The 22,828-nt window shown below is 39.7% G+C and overlaps 6 protein-coding genes across 6 annotated transcripts; 5 read left to right on the top strand and 1 right to left on the bottom strand.

Moving 5' to 3' along the window:
- Positions 1–4,601: 4,601 nt before the first annotated feature.
- On the top strand, positions 4,602–6,436 carry MELLADRAFT_40702 (uncharacterized protein; the record flags this gene model as incomplete). Its single annotated transcript, XM_007417912.1, has 5 exons — positions 4,602–4,751; positions 4,838–4,969; positions 5,065–5,185; positions 5,276–5,559; positions 5,669–6,436. The coding sequence occupies 5 exons, from the start codon at positions 4,602–4,604 to the stop codon at positions 6,434–6,436; spliced, it is 1,455 nt and encodes a 484-aa protein (XP_007417974.1).
- Positions 6,437–8,500: 2,064 nt separating this feature from the next.
- Positions 8,501–9,315, top strand: MELLADRAFT_95482 (uncharacterized protein; the record flags this gene model as incomplete). Its single annotated transcript, XM_007417961.1, has 6 exons — positions 8,501–8,508; positions 8,605–8,691; positions 8,810–8,821; positions 8,901–8,916; positions 9,011–9,138; positions 9,222–9,315. The coding sequence occupies 6 exons, from the start codon at positions 8,501–8,503 to the stop codon at positions 9,313–9,315; spliced, it is 345 nt and encodes a 114-aa protein (XP_007418023.1).
- An 879-nt stretch (positions 9,316–10,194) lies between these two features.
- MELLADRAFT_95481 (uncharacterized protein) lies at positions 10,195–10,968 on the bottom strand (the record flags this gene model as incomplete). Its single annotated transcript, XM_007417960.1, has 3 exons — positions 10,195–10,446; positions 10,515–10,644; positions 10,715–10,968. The coding sequence occupies 3 exons, from the start codon at positions 10,966–10,968 to the stop codon at positions 10,195–10,197; spliced, it is 636 nt and encodes a 211-aa protein (XP_007418022.1).
- A 1,494-nt stretch (positions 10,969–12,462) lies between these two features.
- Positions 12,463–12,860, top strand: MELLADRAFT_95480 (uncharacterized protein; the record flags this gene model as incomplete). Its single annotated transcript, XM_007417959.1, has 2 exons — positions 12,463–12,695; positions 12,770–12,860. The coding sequence occupies 2 exons, from the start codon at positions 12,463–12,465 to the stop codon at positions 12,858–12,860; spliced, it is 324 nt and encodes a 107-aa protein (XP_007418021.1).
- A 123-nt stretch (positions 12,861–12,983) lies between these two features.
- Positions 12,984–16,899, top strand: MELLADRAFT_79631 (uncharacterized protein; the record flags this gene model as incomplete). Its single annotated transcript, XM_007417944.1, has 7 exons — positions 12,984–13,212; positions 13,297–13,405; positions 13,484–13,566; positions 13,638–13,730; positions 13,811–14,010; positions 14,076–14,235; positions 14,344–16,899. 7 exons carry the CDS (start codon positions 12,984–12,986, stop codon positions 16,299–16,301), a joined length of 2,832 nt encoding a protein of 943 aa, XP_007418006.1.
- Positions 16,900–17,294: 395 nt separating this feature from the next.
- MELLADRAFT_95478 (uncharacterized protein) lies at positions 17,295–18,661 on the top strand (the record flags this gene model as incomplete). The annotated part of the gene is made up of 4 exons (XM_007417958.1): positions 17,295–17,844; positions 17,902–18,070; positions 18,193–18,474; positions 18,577–18,661. 4 exons carry the CDS (start codon positions 17,295–17,297, stop codon positions 18,659–18,661), a joined length of 1,086 nt encoding a protein of 361 aa, XP_007418020.1.
- Between the last annotated feature and the right edge of the window lie 4,167 nt (positions 18,662–22,828).

The following is a 22,828-nucleotide window of genomic DNA, read 5'->3' as shown; positions in this document are numbered from 1 at the left end:
TCAGTTGGAATATTTCCAATAGTTCAAATATGGGATTGAATTTCATCAGCTTTTATGAGATGCACAATCCCTTGTGATATCAATATTTATATTGTTGTGGACAAACTCACCATCTCTCTTGACTGGACGACCTTTGTAAGTAACCGGGACATCATCAGAGATCAATGCCTCTACATTTGGTGCATCTATGTGGACGTTTTTGTTTGCCACGACGTCTATCATGAACCCCTTTCTGAATTTCTCTGCAGCTTCTGTTACTGCAGCTGTCCATGTCAAATTTGAAAGATAAGTTCATTGACCACAGAGCTCCCATCATATTTCAAAACTCACGATCATCTATTGTAAGTGATGTCACACAGTAAATCCCAATCAAAAGGATGAGTATCGCAAAGGGGGTTCAAATCATGCTGTGTAGAGCCCAAATGGAGAAGACTATTCAATTCTGAAGGGTGTGAAATATGGAAGTGATATCAAGTGAACACCAAGTAAAGCACAGTTGATTGGAATCCTTCTGAGTTGAAGAGATGGGCCCTTTTATAGTGTGACCTACAATCATAAATTCTCTCACAATTTTTTTGTTAATTTCTCACCGAATGGTTCAGTCACCAATCATGATGCCCTGCTTCAACAAATTCATTTTTTTCTACAGAAAAGACCTTGCCAGCAGAAACATCCCACCGCGCAATTGAGATGCCTTTTGATTTCTTGGCTCAAACATGTGTCTCTTTTTGTTTGCAAGCCAGTTTTCAACAAAAAAAACACGTTTCAAGGCTTGGTTAAGGATCTATACGGTGTCAGTGATCAACAACACCTCACAACCGTCTCAAGATGAACGATAAACGCAATCCAGCACGCCATCAATGGCTCTACGCAGTGCACCTCCTGATTCACAGCAGGTTCTCCGACGAGCTCAACAAATCAGACCGCACTCATGTAGATTTGTACATAGGAAAATTCTGGCATGCTTCATATTTAAGGTCTTTTCAATTGACTTTGCTGCCATTGGAGACAAATCGCGAGGGTATGTGGGTTTTGAGAACTGCGCGTGATTCGCCGGCAAGATCTTGCGCAAAAAAATTGGACGGGATAGCAGGGGTCTCGGACCTATCTAAAACAAGTCTTATCAGTCATTCATGGACAGACGGGTGATCCCGATCCAAACTCTGCCCAGATAAGATTCTGGGGTTTATCACCGGTCATGATACCAACACGTTTTGCTACCTCAAGATTGCTATACAAAATATCTTGTGACATGGGCATAGATGGGCATCTTGAAAACATCTTTGGACGTAACATCACACCAGCCGAGAAAAAGACATCAATGAGCAGTATGATGATCCGATGCCTTGGGACTCGAAATTTCAATAGGTCACCAATCCTGATCTTGCCCAGCAACATGTTTTGCTACTTGTTCATTTCAAAACTACACACAGCTTGGCAGACTGAAACCACACTGTAGATTCTCTTATCTTCATCTAATAGATCCGGGTTGACTCGAGTCAAACATGACATCAAGATTATCTGACAAATCTCAGCTTATTTGAGAGAAAAAAATCAAAGATTGCCAAAGGATAAGGGTAGAAAGCTGAATGTACTCTTATATGTGTCTATGCCTTTATGTATGAGCAATCGTTCTTGATAATCATGCGCAGAGCATTGATGGACAACCATAGTGAAGCAGCAGTACTAAGGATTGGTCTCTGGCCAACCAATTCATATGCAATGAATTCTGTCGCGTTTCAAAGTTACTCGAAGCATCGCGGCCCAACATGGGATATAGACATCCGTTGATCCAGATCGTCATTGTATCTATGATCAGTTTTTGTTTAGGAAAATTTTGGCATGATTCATATTTCAGGTCTTGTCAATTGACTTTGCTGCCATCGGAGACAAATCGCGAGGGTATGCGGGTTTCGAGAACTGTGCGTGATTTGCCGGCATGATCTTGCGCAAAAAGCTTGAACGGGATAGGAGGGGTCTCGGACCCATCTAAAAAAAGCCTTATCAGTCACGCTGCTCAATCAGGTGTATCAATGAGCAGACGGGTGACCCCGATCCGAAGGCCTCCGCTCAAATAAGATTCTGGGTTGGGTTTATCACCGGTCATGATACCGACACGTTTTGCTACCTTAAGCCTGCAATAAATATCTTGTGACGTGGGCATAGATGGGCATCTTGAAAACAGAAAAAGCCACCAATGAACAGTATGATGATCTGATGCCTTGGGACTCGAACTTTCAATAGGTCACCAATTGTGAGCAGCTCGGCAGACTGAAACCACCCTGTAGATGCTCTTATCTTCATCCAGCAGATCCGGGTTGACTCGAGTAAAACATGACATCAAGATTATCTGACAAATCTCAGCTTTTGAGAGAAAAAAAAATGAAAAATTGCCAAAGGATGAGGGTAGAAAGCTGAATGTATTCTTATATGTGTTTATGCCTTTATGTGCAAAGAATTGCTCTCGATAATCATGCCCAGAGCATCGGTGGACAACCGTAGTGAAGCGGTAGTACCAAGGATTGGTGTCTGGCCAATCGATTCATATGCAATGAATTCTGTCGCGTTTCAAAGTTACTCGAAGCGTCCCAGTCCAACATGGGATATAGACATCCATTGATCCAGATCGTCATTTTGTCTGTTTTTGTTGCCCAGGCGAGGTAGATTGAAATTATTGATTCTCATTGTGTCATAAAGGGTTCTGAATTCTTTTCCTCAATTTGCTTGCTCATGTTGGTCTATCTGATCATACCTTGCAGGTATGTTCAATGCATTGAGCGGCCTCGAAGGTGGAGGTCAGATCGACGCGACCACGGCCGATAATGTATACGTAAACTTTTCTATGCCACTCCTATATTTGAAAGCCTTGAATTTGAACTGTGTTGAACTATTGCTGGGAGAGATGCGGTATCAGTCTTTCTCTGAGACTACCTGAGAGAAGCAGTGAGACATACAGGTATAGTTCAATCCCGGTCTGTGTGGCGCGTTTTTTTTCGCATGGCGCTTCCTTCTCTTTATAAGCCTTCCACCAACTACAGAACATCTAGACATCCATTGGTCAATTTCATTGGTCAAAAATAATACATACAAAAGACGATCGAGTTGATAAAATGCAAAATGAGATGTCTTGAAAAGCAGAAGTTGGAAGCATTTTAGGTTGGTTGAAAAGAAGTGATATCGAGTCCTTTTCGTGAAGATTATACATACAAAGAGACAGTTTGAAAAGATGGCGACTGAGTCGTTTTTGAAGAAATCAAGACAACGCAACAGATAGAAACCTCTTACATCAAAGTATCTCGCTCCGATGACAATGCATTGTTTTTCTTGTATTGGTTTTGCTTGCTACTTTCATTCAAAGTAGCTTGTTCCAATAACATTTTGTTGTTTTGTAAGTTGCTTCATTATCAATACTTTGATATGTAAGTGGTTGTAGCGATAGAACCCCCTTGACAATGTTTCAGGGGGATTGGAGTGAGTCTGAAGGTATAGATATAAGGTGCACATGGATGACTCGACAAAGGTTCTTGATTCTTGATGAGGTTATCGAAGTGTTAACAGCTTCTTTGAAGTCTTAATGATGAATTTGTTCAAGTCTTCATACATATGTACCAGTTGCCACCAGCCTGTACAGACAGTGTACAAAAAGCCACCATCCGGTTTACTTTTTTGTTTGTCTCAGGATAGTCTCAGAGCGAGTTAGTCTCAGAAAAAGACTGATACGGTTACGCTCCCCTATTGCTGATATACGAAATCCGCCATTCTCCACTCGTGCGTCTCAATAACCAATGTAGCCCTTTATTCCACCTTTGCCACTACTACCTTTTTCTCGGGTACAATTGTCAATGAACTTGGCCACAAGTTATCCTTATCAATTGGGTAAATTTTCGATTTTTTTCGTCATATCTTCCAAAGATTTTCTACACCAATTTGGAAGTTTTTTTGTTTCGGAGATTCAATTTGTCACTGGTGAACAAGTTTGACTCAATTTGTGTTACTGGGTGTATCCTTCGGAGCTCAGAGTCAGATTCTATCTGCACAAGTTGATACAATTGCCCACCAGTCGAGCGTTACTGATTATCTTATTCGATTATCAATGTCAACAGTAGGAAATCTTGTGACTACATGGAAAGAGCTAGAGCATCGTACACTCCAGTGCCTTTTCTCCTCAAAAGATCCTTCAAGAGAAGAGGGAATGATTGATAAGGAAGAAGATCGGAAATATGAGCTTGGGTAGGTGAAAAACTGAAGCTGAAGTTTCAAATTACAACTCAACTCCCTCGATGTTGATCGAACGCGTCTGGAATTTGACCCGGCGGGGCCAAATGGGCATTTGATCGAGTATTTACAGGAACTTGGTCGACTTCCAGTTCGCACTGGACGAGAAATTCCCCTCCCGCTTTGTAACAACAGAACTCTCTTAGCATACATACAACTCTTCAACGATGGATTTAGCAAACGAATTACTCAATGACCTCGATGGTGATTCAGGCTTAGAGGATGAAGTCGATCAGACCACTTTCGTTCATCCTGGTCAACCTTCTTCAAGTAAACGAGCTTATGAAGATGATGATTCAGAAGATGAAGAAAAGGAAAAGATTAGGATGGGAGAACTTGGATTACCTGAAGGTGGAACTGAACCAGCTCAAGAAATGGATGTGGATGATGTGAAGAAGATGGATTTGATGGATATTCATGATGTAGGATCAGTTGCAAAACTTTGGAGTAGTAGGACTTTGAAGGATGTGATGACGGTAAGTGATTATAAATTCACCACCTCACAATGAACCCAGAAGACCCTTAGAAATCTCAAATTGAAATCGTCTTGAGTTTTTTTTAGAAAATCGAACATTTTACTCAAAATCCATCAGATGAGACAGGCATGAGCAACGAATCAGCCGAATATCGATTGATTGTACAAGCGAATAATTTGGCTGTCGAAATCGATAACGAAGTGATGGTGGTTCACAAGGTTCGTTAAAATCTCACTCGGTATCGTATCCTAGGCTTACTATCATACGAAGATTAGTTTTTGAGTGGGAGGGGAACTTGATTTGCATCATACAGTACATCAGAGATCATTACGCTCCTCGTTTCCCAAATCTTGAACGACTCTTACCGAACCCGTACGAGTATCTAAGGGCTGTTCGACTATTTGGTAACACTGAGCAGCTTAGTTCTGTTCGTGGTTTCGAAAGTAAGTGAACATGCTCCTGATTTCTATTCTTTTCTGTACGTTGGAAAATGAAAACTAAACCCAAATCTCTTGATCAATTAGATGTTTTGAGTTCTGCTACGGCCATGATTGTGACTGTCGAAGCAGCAACAGTTTCGGATGATCGAATGCTCAGTGATCTAGAATGGAAAAGGGTTGATAAGGCAGTATCAGTAGCTGAAGAACTTGAAGATGCAAGGAAGACGATCCTAGAATATGTCGAATCACGAATGTCTCTAATGGCACCTAATCTGAGTGCTATTGTGGGTACACGAACCGCTGCCAAACTAATGGGTGTGGCGGGAGGTCTTACTGGCTTGAGTAAGATGCCATCCTGTAACGTTCACGTAAGCAACCAAAGCATCTTCATCGGTCACGTTCACTTGGATCTACTACCGCAGATATGACTCATTTGTTAATTCTCTTTTGCCACCACTCATCTACGACGCATCACAGCTGTTAGGTGCTCAGAAGAAAAACCTGGCTACTGGATTCTCTACTGCTCATTCGACGCACTCCCAACAGAAACTTCACACTGGGTTTATCTATCAATGTGATCTGGTTCGAAATACCGAAGAACAATTCCGAATGAAAGCACAACGAACGATTGGAGCTAAATGTGTTCTTGCAACTCGTATGGATCATAGTCGACAATTTTTAGACGGAAGCTATGGTCTAAAACTTAAAGAAGAAATCAAAATCAAATTAGAAAAGTTAGCTGAACCACCACCACAGAAATTAACCAAAGCTTTACCAGTCCCATCTGAAGGACAAAAGAAAAGACGAGGAGGTAAACGAGCACGTAAAGCAAAAGAAGCACATGCTCAAACCGAATTGAAGAAATTAACAAATCGATTGAGATTTGGAGAAATAGAAGAAGAAGTAGGATCGTTTGATGAAACTAAAGGTTTAGGAATGTTAGGAAGTTCTTCTGGAAGGGTTCGAGTCAATCAAGGCGAAAGTAGAACGAAAGCTAAGATGTCAAAAGCTAATAAGAATCGATTGGCTGCTTTAAGATCTACACCTGGTTCTGGTTCTTCACTTAATACTTCAGGTACATCTTCTTCACTTGTTTTTACACCGGTTCAAGGACTCGAACTTGTAGATCCAGCTGCACAAAGAGCAAAACAACAAGCTGTACTTGATGCTGCTAAACCTGGTTGGTTTGCTGAAGGTCGGTTTTCGGTGATTCCTGGAAAAGGAAAGGATTCCATGTTGAAATGATGTTGAGCTTTGATTTGTTGTTTGAGCATTTTATTTCAAATCTTATCTCCATTTTATCGATCTCCAAATCTTATAAGCTGTCAAGACGAAACGCCTCAGCTTGAAATACATGTGTAATATTTAGAGTCAAAAAAGAATTTTAGGGTACAATTAACTCTGACATCTCTCCTCTTTGAGTTGATTCATACTCCAAAGCCTAGAAACCCCTACACAGAATTCTTTCCAGAAAACAAAGAGCGTCAAAATTGGCTCATGAGGATGACCTATTACTTTGGAAAAAATGCAGGTGACTAAACACTTTGAACAAATATCTTCCTGGTCTTCATACATTTATTTGTTTAGGTTTCAATATATTTCTTGCCATCTTTTCTTGAATGAACGCATGTACAATAGCTAACTGAACAAAGCACTAACTTTTTAAAGGGTTAGAGCTTACAACCAAAGTCAGGGTCTGGATGTGTAGGCTAAACATCTTTACTCTTTGCTATAGTATGAGAGCAAGCACATGTGTCTTGATTCTTGTGCTTTTTTAGGGATCTTATGATTATGTTCTTTGCTTCCAAAGAATAATTTTGCATTTATCCTCATTATTTGTCGTTTCTGGCTTTGGGTACTTCAAACGAACACCTCATCTTGATTCCTGCAGTAGGGAGATGTTGTCAAGATGTGTAGAACCACTCAATATCACTCTTGTTGTTCAATGCCATGGACCTCACATTGGACCTTGGGTCAACTGTTTTCTTTGGCTCAGGTGTATGGAGCTCATATGGATTGCAACTCATCCCCCTGAGTTGATCTCACTGGATTAATCGTTGACAGCAGGTGAATGGACTCCCTTTCTCAGCTCAGAACTTGATGTTCATACACAGAATGCGAGTTGCTGGTCGATTTCAACCATATAGAACCGAAATAAATTGAAATCAAGCATGCATGTATATACAATGCTACATTGATATAATTGCCAACGCGGTTGACAATGGGTTGGAAAATATGAAAATGATTCAAAAGTAAAAGAAAGAGAAAGAAATCAAATTTGAAAAACGAAACAAGTTCAAGACTACTTACCAATCTTACAGAATACCACAAATACCTAAAAAGACAACAAAAAACAACAAGAAACGATTCAGTCAATAATCTCTCAAATCATGGGATCGATCAATCAGAGTTTATCATAGATTTTGTTTTCTTTTCTTTTTGGTTTGGAATCAGAAATACGATTCAAATAAATTTCAACAAATCAAAACACCCAGCTAGGTTTGTACGTCCTGCCTTTATGGTTTGGTGTTTTTCTTCAGTCCGCCCGTCGTAGAAGATTTCATCATTTGAACCGAAGAAAAAAAAGGAAAAAGGAAAAATAAAGAAAACTAGAGATTTGGAAAAGGAGATTAACCTTTGGGTATTGAGCTTCATCGGTCTCGAGGGTAGGGTTCGTTGAGATCTGGTAAGAGAAAAACAAAGAAGTCAATTTGGTTTTCTGATTCAACGTTTCTTTGTAAAATGTATTGGAGATGAATTTGAGTAGATCAGACAAGGCTGAAACTTAAAAGCTTTTGTTTCGTCAATAATTTAGAAATTCTAATTACGAAAGACTAATCGATATGTTGGATCATCCTTTAAAAGAAAGAAAAAAGATTTCGAAAAACCCTAAACTTACACAAACTTCGTTCGTCCATTGTTGTTGTGAAGCGATCATTTTTCGAAAGTGAAGCTAGTAGAAATGAAAAGCAAATCAGTTTTAGAGGTATGGTTGGGATGAAATTGAAGGTTTGGGTTTGAGATAGAAGATCAGTTCAAGTGTAGATTTGTCCTCAAGCTCGCTTCAAACTCTTTAAAAGGTCTGTTCGAGCATGATTTTTTTAGGAGTTGGATTGTTCATTCATTCTATTTTGATTCATCAGATGGTACATAGAGAGAATGAAATGAGATAAAGTGAGAGGAGTGTCGAGTTCTTACCTGTTAACTACATCTTGGATGATCGGTTGAAGAAAATGCTGAGCAAGCGATCGAGTTTTTGAGAGTTGAGGAAACTTTGGTTTCGGCCTGGTTGTGGGTTCCGCAGCGTTCATGAACATGTAAGCTTACATACATCTTACATCCCGCCTTCACATGTAACAATTTTTTTGGCAACAATCGCTTCCAACTTCTCAACAAAATGTGAACTCATGAAGAAACTTTCAAAACACCCAACACATCAAATCACAACTTAAATCGATTGACGTAAAAAAACGAGACATGCCAAGTTTCAATTGCGATGGGTAAGTCGTATTTTTGTGAATTCATCATTACTTTCTTTGGTGTAAAGATTTAAAGCAACCATTGACTGATGAGAATCGATGTATTTCTTTTTGTTTTGGATGTTTTTCACGCAAAAAGCTGTGGTGATGTGTAAGTAAAGAAAATCAAGGTCTATAACCTTTTGTGATATCCAAACTGATGAAAAAACCGTATATCCTTTTACCAAAAGAATTAAAAAACCAAAAGTAATGAAACCAACTCATTCAAACCCCTTTTCCAAACAAAAAAAACAGAAACTAAACATTTTTTTTTTTTGTTTTTTTTTGTTTTGAAAAAAAGTTAGATTCACATTCATATAGATGTCAATCAAGTTTTACTTGTTTAGATTGTTCCATAACTTTTAGAGATTCATCTACATGGAAATCCCATACATCATGTATAACAGAAGCCGAAAAATTTGAAAAGTCGTAAGAAACTCATCTTTCCAAAACTTATAGAAATCTCAACCGTTGATATGTATCTTCTTGGTTTTGTTTTCTTTTTGGAATAGGGTTTATAAAGGACCTAAAGGACCAAAGGAACCTAAAATTAAAGCCAATCAATCGAAACAAACTTTTAATCGAAACACAGAAAGTCATAGTTGAGTAAGATTTCTTGGGATTCGAAAGTTGTGAAAAGAAGTACTGAAGTGATGAATGAAATGTAGTCAAGAAGTCTGATGCCAATTTGAATGGATCAAGACCATCAAATCAAGATCGGAATGAAACTTTCAATTCAACTAAACCTCAGGAAACAAAAGTTGAACCATTGAGTGAGTTTTATGCTTTTTTTCTTTGAACTTATATGCATTGATGGCTTCTGATGTTGACTTTGTTTTTTCTAGAAACTCAAACTGAACTTGAAATCGAACCAAAATCAAAATCGAAATCGGAATCCAAACTTGAATCAAATACAAAACCATCCAAATCAAAATCAAAATCAAAACCAACTGATGATTCTCAATCCACATCCGATTCAAACCCAGCACCAGTACCAGAGTCAAAACCCAAACCAGAAGCGCCAATCAAAGAATCAATTCCAACTGAAACCTTGAATCCTAAAGAGAAAAAACCAAAATCAAAAGAAAAGAAACGAAAGTATATTTCACTAGAATCCATCCAACTTGAAACCTCAAAGCCGATTCCATCAAGCAAGAAAGCCAAATCGAAGTCAAAATCTCATTCAAGTACAACTTCTTAACATATCTCAATTGAGTTTTTTCTCTTGGTTTGGAATAGGAATGGGAAAACTTTGGGTTCATATTCTTGTTTATATAAATCGGTTTCGTTTGTGTTAAAGTGATATAAAAGGAATCATTTTTTTCACTAGACTTGGATTTGTTGAATTGATCAAATACAATCAAACACGAAAAAGAAACAATACAAAAAAAGTAACGCAGAGATGATCATACAAAAAACCAAACAAAAAGCACCAACATCTTAAGTGAGAAAGCTAAGACATGAGGAACTAAAGTTCAGTTAATCTTAAATAAGAAGTTTATAATCGATACCATTGGTAAACTTTTTTTCAGCTTCTTGATCAGAGATAGAAGGATGTACAATAACTTTTTCACCTGGAATCCAATTGGCAGGAGTAGTGATTGAGAATTGATCAGAAAGTTGTAAAGATTTTAAACATCTTAAGATTTCATCGAATTGACGACCTGTTGAGGCTGGGTATTGTAAGATTAATCGGATGGATTTTTTGGGATCTATTATGAAGACTGATCTAACGGTCTACCAAGATGATGAGGTGTGAAGGTTAGAATTTGGTTTTTGAGAGAGAGAGAGAAAGAGAAACTTACAAAGGGAATCCCTTTGGAGTCTTGGTTCGTTAGGTCTTGTTCGTCTAACATTTGATATAAGGTTGCGATTTCTCGAGTCGGATCAGCAATAATTGGAAAAGTAACTTCACAAGAATTAACTCGATTAATACTATATAACGAAGAAAAAGGTGAAAAGAGTGAGTAAAATGAGACATGATAAGTAGATTAGGAAACTCAACTCTTCAACCCATCTATGATGATCATTCAATTCATTACAACTCAATCCGATCACTTTTGTAGAAAGGTTTTGAAAATCTTTTAATCGTTTGGCTACTTCACCTAATTCGGTGGTACAAACTGGTGTGAAATCAGATGGATGTGAAAATAGAATCGTCCAACTTGATTTGATAAAGTCGTGGAAGTGGATAGGGCCTTGGGTGGTTTGGGCTTGGAAATCTGGGGCGGTTGAGCCTAGTCTTAGAATTTGGGTCATTTTTGTTAAATGTAGATTTGCTTCTAGTTTAATGGGCTTATTATCAATGGTTTCTTGGTTTCTAGTTTGGTTTGAAGGATGAAAAGTTATCTGGTGGGATGAATCATGAAACGGTCGATAGGAAGGTTCGTTTTATATAAGAGTTGAGATTGAAAATGACGTGATCAATCGAAGAAATTAGTCAATTGGTAAATTGGATTTGGATCTCGATCATCGATTAGTCAACTCTTCAAAGAATTACTAAAATTGTCAATTGCACCAATTCATCAAACGTAACATAACCCAATCGGTTCTTTATCTGCATCATCAGCTCAAATCATCAAGAGGGAGGGGTGTGGCAAAGGGCTTCTGGAGCTGATTCGAATCATCTTAATCGAAATGATTTGAACTTCTTGATTTCTTATTACGGCAAGTCAAAATGATAGATCATGATTGCTTGGAGTGTTCGATTTGGATACGGAGAGGTAAGGGGATATCCCTGAATCGCAATTCGATTAAAACTTTCCAAGAATCATACTTGAAGTGGTCAAGAGTCTGAGATCAAAGTCACTCATCATAGGCCTTTCAAGTTTCGACAAATGCAAAACCCGTCTCATGAAGTCATACTGAGCCTGGCAGAGCAGTACTTTGGAAGGCATGTTCATCATTTCGAATTCAAATAGGAAATCCGCATCGGTCTCTTGATATCCAGGTTTTCTGAGCCATGTACGTTGAAGAAGGGATGTTTCTACATTTTTTCATTATCAGAGGTTCACTGATTCAATTATATATCCAACAATCTCATTCTCATCGATCAAGAAAATCCAATCCTTCACATGATCATTATGTATGTACAGACACCTCTAAAGGTATTATCGAAGGACGAGGCCCATTCATCAAAACATAATATCATGCAAATTATCATTGATCACAAATACAAGTGATCTTCTCATGATGGCTGAAGCTGGACATACAAATCGATCAGTCAGTTTGTTTACAAACCTTTGGAACGGTCTTGTTGGATTTTTATCAAGGAAACTCGAAGCTTGCAGGAACCTGAAGGGAATGAGCCCTTTTGAGATCGAAATGCAAGTGATCAGCTGATTTGTAAGGTCTTCAAATCTCAAGAACACTCACTTGGTCAACACGAAAAGCCTTTACCTGTTTTTTTAATGTTATACATCTTCTACGATGCTTATCGTCACCCATCCCGCTCGATTGCCCTGAGTTTTTTTTCTCCACCTGGTTTTTTCGGAACTCTTCACTCATTTTGAAAATTATGATTCCAGGACAATTAAAAGGACAAAGCTCTTGAAGATGAATCGGATTTCGTTCTCTATCTCTAAATCTTTATCCCTCAAAACTTCTTATCTCCTTCTCTCTCTATCTCTCTCTCCCTCAGTAAATGCGAGGTTTACGTTCGACTTTGAAAAGTTCAATTTGCAGATTCTTTCCATAGTTCTTCGTCTATCTTATTCCTGACTTTCAAAGTCTCTTGAAGTCTTAACTCAGCCAATGATGGCTTCAACACCTCAAAGCTTTGATCCTAATGATCTTCGTGCATTAGCTATTTATTATCAAACTCATCCAATACCTCATAGTTTCAATTCTGGAGTCGTAATTGCTTCGATCTTGGTTTCTATCTTAGGTGCTGCTACTACACTTCTTTTGCTTGGTCGTCGAACTGCTAATTCTGGTTTGAGGAATTGGATGTTGCTTTTTCTTGCTTCTATTACCATGGCTAGTGTGTATGTTAAGTTTTATGTTTGATTGGATTCATTTCTTTAGTTGACTTTTTCTTTTTGTTTTTTGGATCGTGTAGTGGGATTTGGGGCATGCACTTTATCGGAATGAATATGGTCTTACAACCTAGCCCAGAAGTTTCATGGTATATCCAATGCAAGTTCATTTGATTAGATCTTCTTTATTCTTATGGTTTAAATACAAACTAATACCTTATCATCTTCTCCTTGGGAAATCTAGTCAATCCTGGTTTTACCATCCTTTCACTCTTCGTACCCATGTTAGCTCTTACAATGGCTTTTGTGTTTGTTGGAACTGGTCCAGAAGCACTTCCATTTGAAGATGAAGAAGAAGTTTCAGATCATAAACGTGATCTAGATGTAGATCTTGAAATACCTTTAAACAACCGAAAACGATCGAGTCCTATTATTGCTTTCTTCAAACCGATCTTTAGTTTTATCAACATGCGTTTACTTATCGGTGGTATATTGGTCGGTGGAACTGTGGCACTTATGCATTACTGTTAGTCATCATTGTTGATTGTGTGATGGTACAGTCACTGACTTCTTATCTGACTTTGTCTTTTGATGATTTCTTTTTCTATAGCTGCTGGGTTTCATGCTTCTTTTAGAAGAGAATATACCGCAAGTAAATTAGCTTCGTCTATTGTATTGGCTTGTTTTGCATCGACTGCTGCTTTAGTGGTTTTCTTTAGGTTAGTGATCTTTCGGGTTAGGAATATTATCTTAGGGTTTTGAAAACGTTGGATTGATTGGATTCTTTTCTACTTTAGGTTTCAATCACAATGGCAACATAATTGGTGGAAACGTTTGTTGTGTGCCATCTTATTGTCGACTGGAGTTTGTGGCATGCATTGTCAGTTTGATTTCTTCTTAGGCTTTGGTTGTTTCATGTTGATCTGATTGTTCGCTTTTTTGTTCAATTAGACTTGGGTTTATCTGGTACTCAATGGTATGTGCCTGCGGATAGAGTTGAAGGATTCTCGTTGGGTGCAAAAAGTTCTACGGTGTTGACTATTGGTAAGCTTATTTTTGATTCATTCTCTCACCATTAAGAGTTCACGATGCTGATATTTATCATTATTCTCAATGTCCATCAGCTATCTCGATCATGTGCTTTGGTGTTTGTATCATATCTCTTATGATCACTCTTTCTGATTTCCTCGTCACACGTGAATCACGAAGAAAAGCTCGACGGGTGGCGATTGCTTCAGTCATCTTTGATAAAACTGGTAGGGTTTTAGTCAACTTGGATGGTATGTTACCTATGAGTGAGGTTGAATCTGATTTACCACTGAAAGTAAGTCATCCATCAGATTCAAGCCCAGTTACGTTTTCTAAGCTTGATCTTGATTTTCTTTGTAGGATATCACTCAAGAGCTCAATATCCGTCAACCTACCTTTCAATGGCTCTATGCTCTTTCATGTGATTGGTCCATCATCGATCCATTCATTCCTCGTATCGTGGCTAGATCTCTTGGTTTAGAAGGCAAAGAAAGTAAAGGATGGCATGGAATCAATTTCGGTCAGAAGAAAGTTCCTGGAACATCTGATGCTTCATCCAAAAGCGCAGCCCAGATCACTTTATTCAAAGATCGTTGTCTTGAAGCTACTCAAATCTTGAGTAACTTAGTGGGCGTGCCAATGTCTAGCATGGGTGTTTTATTCGATACTGTCTTACGTACGGGTACTCGGGTGGTACCTCCTTCTCCGGATTCTAAGAATGGTCGATTGATTCGAAATGATGAAGAGTCTTCAATGTTTAGTGTTGCTGCTCCTGCTCAACGTCAACAAGGGATCATGTTATTCTTGGTTAGGGAATTGGTTAATACTGAACAAGATTCAACGGATAGTTATCTTCGACGTGGCTTTCGTTTTGCTGACCCTAGATGGCTTTCTCCTATTCTTGCTGATCGAGCTGGGGTTCCGAAGATCGAAATCGATGGATTATTAGAACACCTTAAGCTTTATGCTAGACGTGGGATGAAACCATGTGTTAGGAGTGGTGGTAGTTATGTTGGTTTCTTTGCTGTTAGACCTTCTATCTCAAGACAAGGAGGCATCGATACTTTGGTCTATCAATTTGCTCGTCATCAAATCCCTGCATACCGATTACCTGATGTTGAAGTCATTACTGAGGAAATGAGAGCTTGGATTGTTTCAATGTCTGGTCGATCAATGAAGGAGATTGGTGAATTCTGTTTGAAGGAAGTCAACAAGGATGTTCATATGCCTGGAAGACAAGCTGAAGATATGTGGATCTTCAAGTCTAGTCTTATTCTCGCTATTGATGCTATGATTAACAATCTTAGTATGTTTGCCAAGCTTTCGGAAAAATCATTTCTCTCTGCTGAAATAGTAGAAGTGCCTTCATCCGATGACGATTCGACGAGTACGGCTAGTATGGTGATTTTTCATGCAGCTTTTCCGGCACCTGTGAGACATGGACACGAATTACCTGGTTTGGCTATCCCACATGAAGTTTCAGGAACGTATCAAACTTTAGAACCTATGCCGACGTTTACGTTTATGCCTTATAGTTTTTTTGCCAAGAGTCAAATGATGTTATTGAAAGGAAACAATGCACGTAAATTTGCCAAAGAATGTCGATCGGATTTGATTAAACGGTATCATGTGCCAGTCGAAAGTCTTCATCCTTACCTTACTTCTCCTCAAGATCGAAAAACACCTTGTATGGATCAAATGATGACTAGTTTGAGTAGGCCAGAACACGCTCTTGTACAGAAGGAACCTAATATCACTGTCAACGACGAGTATGATGATATTCACACCGATTTGATGTTACGATATGAAGATATGAGGGCTGCACCGGTACCACACGAAGGTAAATTAGGACGTAGACGGGCAAGCGGTATGAGTGCGATGACTATGGATTCAAATCTTTCATCACTTCAACAAACTCTCTTTGACGAAATCTCTGCCAAGCCTATTCCTCAACGTACCACCGATCAAATCGACATTCAATTCCGAAACGAATTCCCTGATAATGCATTATCTGAATCAGTACGATCGCCTTCTGACAACAACGACTTTTCTCCAATCGGATCTACCTGGAGAAGCCCTGATTCTGATGGTGTGGCAGCTCCGGCTTATTCACCTCTACGTCTACCACCTGCTTTAGGATCACCACTCAAAGCCGGAGGCATCACCAAACATTCTCAACTTTTAAGAAACAGTCTTCTTCCTCCACGTCGACCGCATACAGCTGATGATGGTAAAGTTCAAAAGAAAGCGATGATTGGTAATCCAACGAATCGGATCGTACGACCTTCTACTGCTAATGCAGCGGCTTCTGGATCTCATTCGGTTGGTGGCGAAGCTATTCTTGATCCTAGAGCTTTTCTTGAACATCCAAGACGAGTGATTAGTAATCGGTCTTTATCACAATCTGAAAGCTCAAGATATCAAAGACCATTTACTTCGGCTCAGATGGTCTCTTTACCTTCTAAACGAATGGCACATCCTTTGGCTATTAATGCTAGACTTAGATCGGATGATTGGGCTTCTAGATGTCTTGATGGATTAGAACAAAGTACATCGGGTCAAGAATTACTTGGGGTGGATTGGTGAAAGGAGATGATCAAAAATGGATGGATGGATGGACCGAGCTTTGAGCTTTTTTTTTGGAATATTGGATTCTTTGGGTTTTCTCTTTTCTCTTTTCTTCTGGATCTTTCTCTGATTTTTTTTTTCGCTTTTGTATTTCTAGTTATCAATCTTTTTCTCTTTTTTGATTTCGTGTTTGGTCCTGGTATGATAAGTTTTTAGTGCTGGATCATTTGGTGTTTGAAGTGTTTCAATTCTTTACTTTCGCATTTCATTCGTCTTTCATTTATACATTATTTGTTTTACAATCAAAAATCATTCATGTGTATGACTTTGATTTTTTTTTGTTGTTCTTTTTATCTAAAAAACAAACGGATTTGTACTTTTAGGTTTCTTTTATATTTATCATTATGGGGTTTTTTTGTGTAGTGAGTTTATTTTTGAAAAAAGTTTGTTTTAGTTTTGTTTAACATTCATTCATTTGTTCGTTCGTTTGTTGTCTTTCGTTTTTGTGATTAAGATTTGGACTTTATTTTTGTTTTGGATTTGATTTGAAGTGATGGATTGAGTTTTATAACTCAATTGTTTTTTTTTGTAATGGATTGCTTTTTTTTGTTCTATGAAGAATGATTGGGACATCTTTTGTTCAGGTTTAGATGTGATAAATCAACTTATTTGGTGGGTTTGGATTACGGATTTAGGTTAAGCTTAGTTTTGAACTTGAAGGTGGGAATTGGGTGAGTAAACCGAAGAAGCGGGGGGGGCCCTGATAATTCTCTGATAACCGTGGTAAACCCTCCAGAACCCATGCGTCATGGGCTTATAACGAGGCGCGAAGAACACGTCGGGTATGTAAGCTCGCAACCACATTCTCATACTGATGACTTACCTTTACGCTGACAAAACCTTTTGTCCAATTAATGGACACCTACCAAAGGCCTGGCCCGATTGTGGGCCATGCATGTCTAAGGAGGTGACATCTGTCATTCCCCAATCACGGAACTTACTGAGCTGACCATGACCATACACCATCAACGTGACTCCACCACTGAACTCACCTCTTCATTCACAGCCCTTTGTCAACGCACGTCAGCATCCAAGATGCTTCTCCGTGATTTCACCCTTCACCTCATCACTCAATCGCCTCATCTGTCTGCAACACTTACTGTCGCAGACTTCGTCCGGTTCACATCTCTTGCCGCCGAAGTCAAACATCGCGCAGGCGCTTCCTTACGTCTCACAGCCACTCGATTACCTTTGTCAACCTTCCTGGATGCAGCTCTATCCGTTCAATTCCCCAAACAACTTACAGGCGACTTATGGCGACTATTATTCCCCCTTTTACCGATGTGCCGAATCAATACCGACACCTTGATCCGCGAGTTTGGTACTCAAGAGGATTTGACCCCCAAGTTACCTGAACAATTCCTACGTTCACCTTTGTCACATTGTATTGTATGCACACCCAACCATTCCTACCCCTTACATGTTCACTCCTGCGTCAATGGTTATCTTCACGACCTCGACGGGGTCCACACGGTTCAAACCATTGTTCTCAACTGCTCAAGTAAGTGGGGTCCCATTGTCATCGTGCTCTCCTGTTTACTGACCTCACAGATATCAGACCCAAAGTGCACCACTGTATACCGTCCCAGTTATTACAGCCAAGATGGGTGTTGGTTCTACTACACCGAGGCAATGGGACGCGATCGAGATTACCTCCACATCAACACTCATTACTACATGAGTCAACGTTTGTCCTACACGTTCCGGGTATTGCAGATGTTAGGCCAGTAAGGCTTCCAAGTTATTTCTCAATAGAATCTCCAGAAACTGAATTTGACTTGCTGCAGTGTCTCTCATTTCAACCTGGTAAATTGGTACAACATGATATTTGTCGACGACACACCTCCAGCCAATTTCACACCGGGTCAATTGTTTACCACGTCGATGTCCGAAGAGGAGTGTCGGAACGGTCTGATGCTCCACTCATTAATGAAGCATGCGGATCGAAGAGGAACCCAGCTGGTGGTCAGCTCCAGTGGCACCGACAACATTCGCTTCGAGTCTGCAATCAAATCTCACCTCGACCAACTGCTCATCGAAGGCTCGAAGTATTGCGACCATTATTGCTCCTCTTGTGTCCGTTTCTTACCAGATGGCGTAGACCCAGTCTCCGGGGAAGCATATTACAAGTGTACGTATATTCAATTCCATTTGGTGATCATTATATCACAAAATGGACTATATCCTCTCCCATAACTACCTGCTTGCTGACCGCTGTGCTCTCACACCGCAGCCATACGTGCTGTGGTCACGGATGGGCTCACGATTGGGCACTGGCGGTGCAGTGCATCGTCAGGCCAACTGCGAGAGCTCGCTGAACGTTTAGGACAACCATCACCCGAAGGTCCTTGCACCCAACCGCTTGCGAACGTCAATGATCGCTTTTGCCCGGATCACTATGCAATCCTGGGCCAACGCTGCCGAGCCCAACCTTGCCCAAAACCCTCGGCTCCTGATAGTGAAACTTGTGATGACCCGGACCACATCAAAGCATGGTCCAGTTTTAACAAGCGCATCCAAGGAAACTTCTCCCTCACTGTGATTCTGAACCGACCCGGATCCAACCTCCACCCGGATCCCACGCCCCATCTAAATGCTGAAACTGGTCAATTCGAAGACCTGGCTAGCTTGCAACACGCCGACAAATCCCAAAGAGCACACGAAGCAGCGCGAGATGGAGGTGAATCACAGGCGGCCGGGAAATATGTCTTATCACGGAGCCGCACCCACAATGATCAGCTCATTGTGGGACCGTGTGGCATCATTTTAGCGCGGAAAACGTTCTATCACGCTGAATCGGTCAGCGCTGTCAGAGTCAGTTGACCATCCCTCCATCTTTTGCAAAGATTTACATTCATATTGATTAACGTGTTGTTTTCGACTGGCCTCTGATTTTCAACTAACTCATATCCAATATTTCTTCATCATATTAACATGATGACTACGTTCTAATGGATCACCCTCAACGTCCTTCAGGACTTCCTTGAAGAAACCTTCCCGCAGGGGATGCCCGAAGTGGTATTCTACGATAATGCGTGTAGATTGACGGAACACATCTACACCGGGGACTCAGACCCTTCCCGTTTCAAGGGAACCGTTATACCGGTTGACCCCTTCCACCACCGCTCCCACGCCGCAACAGACCAATTTTGTAAACAATTTACCGACCCAAAACTCTTTCCGGACATTCAAGAGGATGGTAAATGGATTTTCAACGCATCCGCGGCCAAAATAACCAACATATGGTATGGTGGTTTTGCTTCGATGTGCCGGAATATGTCGTCCTTGGTTTACAATCTATTTTTGGAAGAGATGGTCTATTTGCGAAATACTTGGCTGAGTAAAAAGTTGGCAATGCGACAAGGTATGGAGTTTCTTGGTGAGGGGGCCCTCCTATAAGTGCCCAAGGATTTTTTGTTCATGTGTTGTTTGTGTGAAGATATAACTAACACAACAAGTCTCTCTTATGAAGTTAGTTTGGGGCTTTGAAATTTGTATGACATAAGATGAAAGACATGAATCTGAATACAAATGATGTTAGTTTGGTGCTTGTCAATTTGTCTGACACAAGATGATAGATATGAATATGAATACAAAAATTGTTAGATTATTGCTTTGAAATAAGTCTGACTCTGACACAAGATGATAGATATGAATATATCTACAATCCAATGTAAAACATTGATCCAAATAAATACAAACAATGTGAAGGTCCAACCCAATCACACATGTATGATTGATAAATCATACCATACAGAAGATTGGGTTGGACCAATGGTGATATTTACAACTATCATTTGCAGACTGAGTTTAGCTTGGCAGAGTGATTGATGGTTGTACATATATACTTAGCAGATTGCTTTGGCCATACTTGGTTAGGATCAAGTGAACAACTAACTTGTGTGCACACCACATGTGGCGAGATAACAAAACATGGATAAGTCAAAGCATAAGCCACTTGCATTTCTACACTGCCATAGGTGCATTTCGCAGTTTTGATACTCAAATGGATATCCTATGGCGGCATGATACATGGGGCACTGTGAAATTGTGATCACCAATATGGCAAGCATCAACAAGCATATATATACCTTTCAAAAAAGATATATATGCTTTGCCGCTGCAGATTTGTTTGTGGCTGCTGCCACCAATATTCATTGGTAATGAAAACCGTCATGTACGTGTTTTTTCTGGGGATTGCCAACCATGGAAATCCCTCCGCGCTTTGTGGAATCCACAACAATTTTAAAGTAAGTCATAATTGGTGGTTCCCATTTTTGTAACGTCACTCAAACTTGTAAAACCTTCCAACCCACAGACTGTTCTGTTGGTCAGCGGGATTGTTGTGCAAGTGGGTCAAAAAGATCCACAATACCAGTTTCAGTATATAAATACATATACATATATATACACATATATAAAACAACAATTTCTGGCCCTGAGGTCTTTGTGATACCTAAAAAGGTATCAAGGTTAGGTTGGTAGCCAGGGGGAAGAGCAAGGTGTAAGTACTTACTCTGGTGTTGTTACATTTCCTGCTCATTGCCAAAACATTGTTTGGGTTGGTCTGGATATACATTAGATACCACTTTGGACAAACCATAAGTGATATTATTTTACCTATGTGGTGAAATCATTCATTCATTGATTTGTGTGGAGTACATCTAGTTCATGTGCATCCCTAGTTGAGAGCCACGTGCTGAACGGTAGGGCACTGGGAAATGTCACCAGTGAGTGAGTATGAATCATCACCATGCCCAGGGGCCAATGATGTTTATGTTTAACACCAAATATATGAATGCTTGCATTCATGTTGAATGACACTTCGTCTTTAATGCTTGGTTTGTCCGAAGAACTGGGCCGTAATATTCTGGTTGGCAAAAGCATTATTATATGTTAGATTAATTATAGTAAGTTGCCAATTACCTCAGCAAAGGTTATTTGGACCATGTGTACATGGTCCAAATAAGCAAGTGGTTAGTCCTTGATGCATACAAAGTGATTAATCAGCAAAAGTAACATCATTTATATACACTTTCATACAGACAGGTGATGAAATAAAACATCATCAGAAAGCTAATGAAAAAAAAAAATGTGTGTCATTGATGTGATTTGACCAAACAAAATCACGTGGCCAGGTAATTTTAATGTGTCATGGTGTAGTGGTATATGCTCTTGACTGATGTATACTGGTGTGTACGGCAAGCACTCATGCCATACTGTCGACCGGTATACCCATGGTGCCTGGGTTCAATTCCTGGGTGTGGCCATGGTCTGTATACTGGTGTGTACGGCCAGCACTCGTGCTATACTGTCGACTAGTATACCTGTGGTACCTGGGTTCAATCCCTGCATGTGGCCTTGTTTCATGCTGGTGTGTATTGGGGATTTTGCAACCACGCTTTTGCCAAACTTAATTTATTGAAGATAGTTACAATATTTTTTTGAACGAAGAAGTGAAACCAATTAGAATCAAAGATAGCACAGGGCTGAGGACTCATAAAATGCACTATCATTACCGCAATGCCTCCAAATGAAACACCATGTAGGAAGGAAGACCATCAACAACACCAATATATATGCTTGATATGCTTGATGTTAATTAACCCTGCTGATCCCACATGCTGTCCCCACGCAGGAGCATTTGCAATGTTCCAATGATATCAATATATATACAAGTCCAATGGTTACATTATTTCAAATAGAGCTTTGCTGTACACACTAGCAAAGGGCTGAGGTCTCATAAAATACACTATCATTACCATAATGCCTCATCAAAAATCACAATATAGGAAGGAAGACAATCAACAACACCAATATATATGCTTGATGTTAATCTGTTCCCACGCGGGAGAATTTGCAATATTCCAATGATATCATGGGTGTGGTCTTCCCAAATGTAAGATGCTAAATGCAATGTGGTGTATCTTAATGTAATGATTCTTCAATGGTTTCTTAGCATTGAGTCTCACTTCCACATGCCTACCGCAAGCGCACTGTCATTGTACACCAGATCTCTTCAATGAGAGAACTCAAACAAATGTGAGCATGAATGCCATGATGTATTATGGCATTCAATGATGAGGAATAAGAATAAGATGATTGCAACATCTGGCTAAAATGTATCATTATCTCATTGATGATGTTATTGATGATAACATATGATAACATCATCACACTGCAGTATACATAAAAATCAATTTTGGTGTTGGAACCCATTAGAATCATTCCAATATGACCTAATATAAACAAATGAAACCCATTACTTTACTCTGGACTTCACTCTTATTCCACTGGCTCTCTTTTGCTGGTTTCTAATTCCACCGGAGGACAAGAGGAATGACACTTCATCTTTAATGCTTGGTTTGTCCAAAGAACTGGGCCGTAATATTCTGGTTGGCAAAAGCATTATTATATGTTAGATTAATTATAGTAAGTTGCCAATTACCTCAGCAAAGGTTATTTGGACCATGTGTACATGGTCC

The sequence above is a fragment of the Melampsora larici-populina genome (genome assembly GCF_000204055.1).
Source record: "Melampsora larici-populina 98AG31 unplaced genomic scaffold MELLAscaffold_81, whole genome shotgun sequence".
NCBI lineage: Eukaryota > Fungi > Basidiomycota > Pucciniomycetes > Pucciniales > Melampsoraceae > Melampsora > Melampsora laricis-populina.
This window is presented reverse-complemented; position numbering and strand designations above follow the sequence as displayed.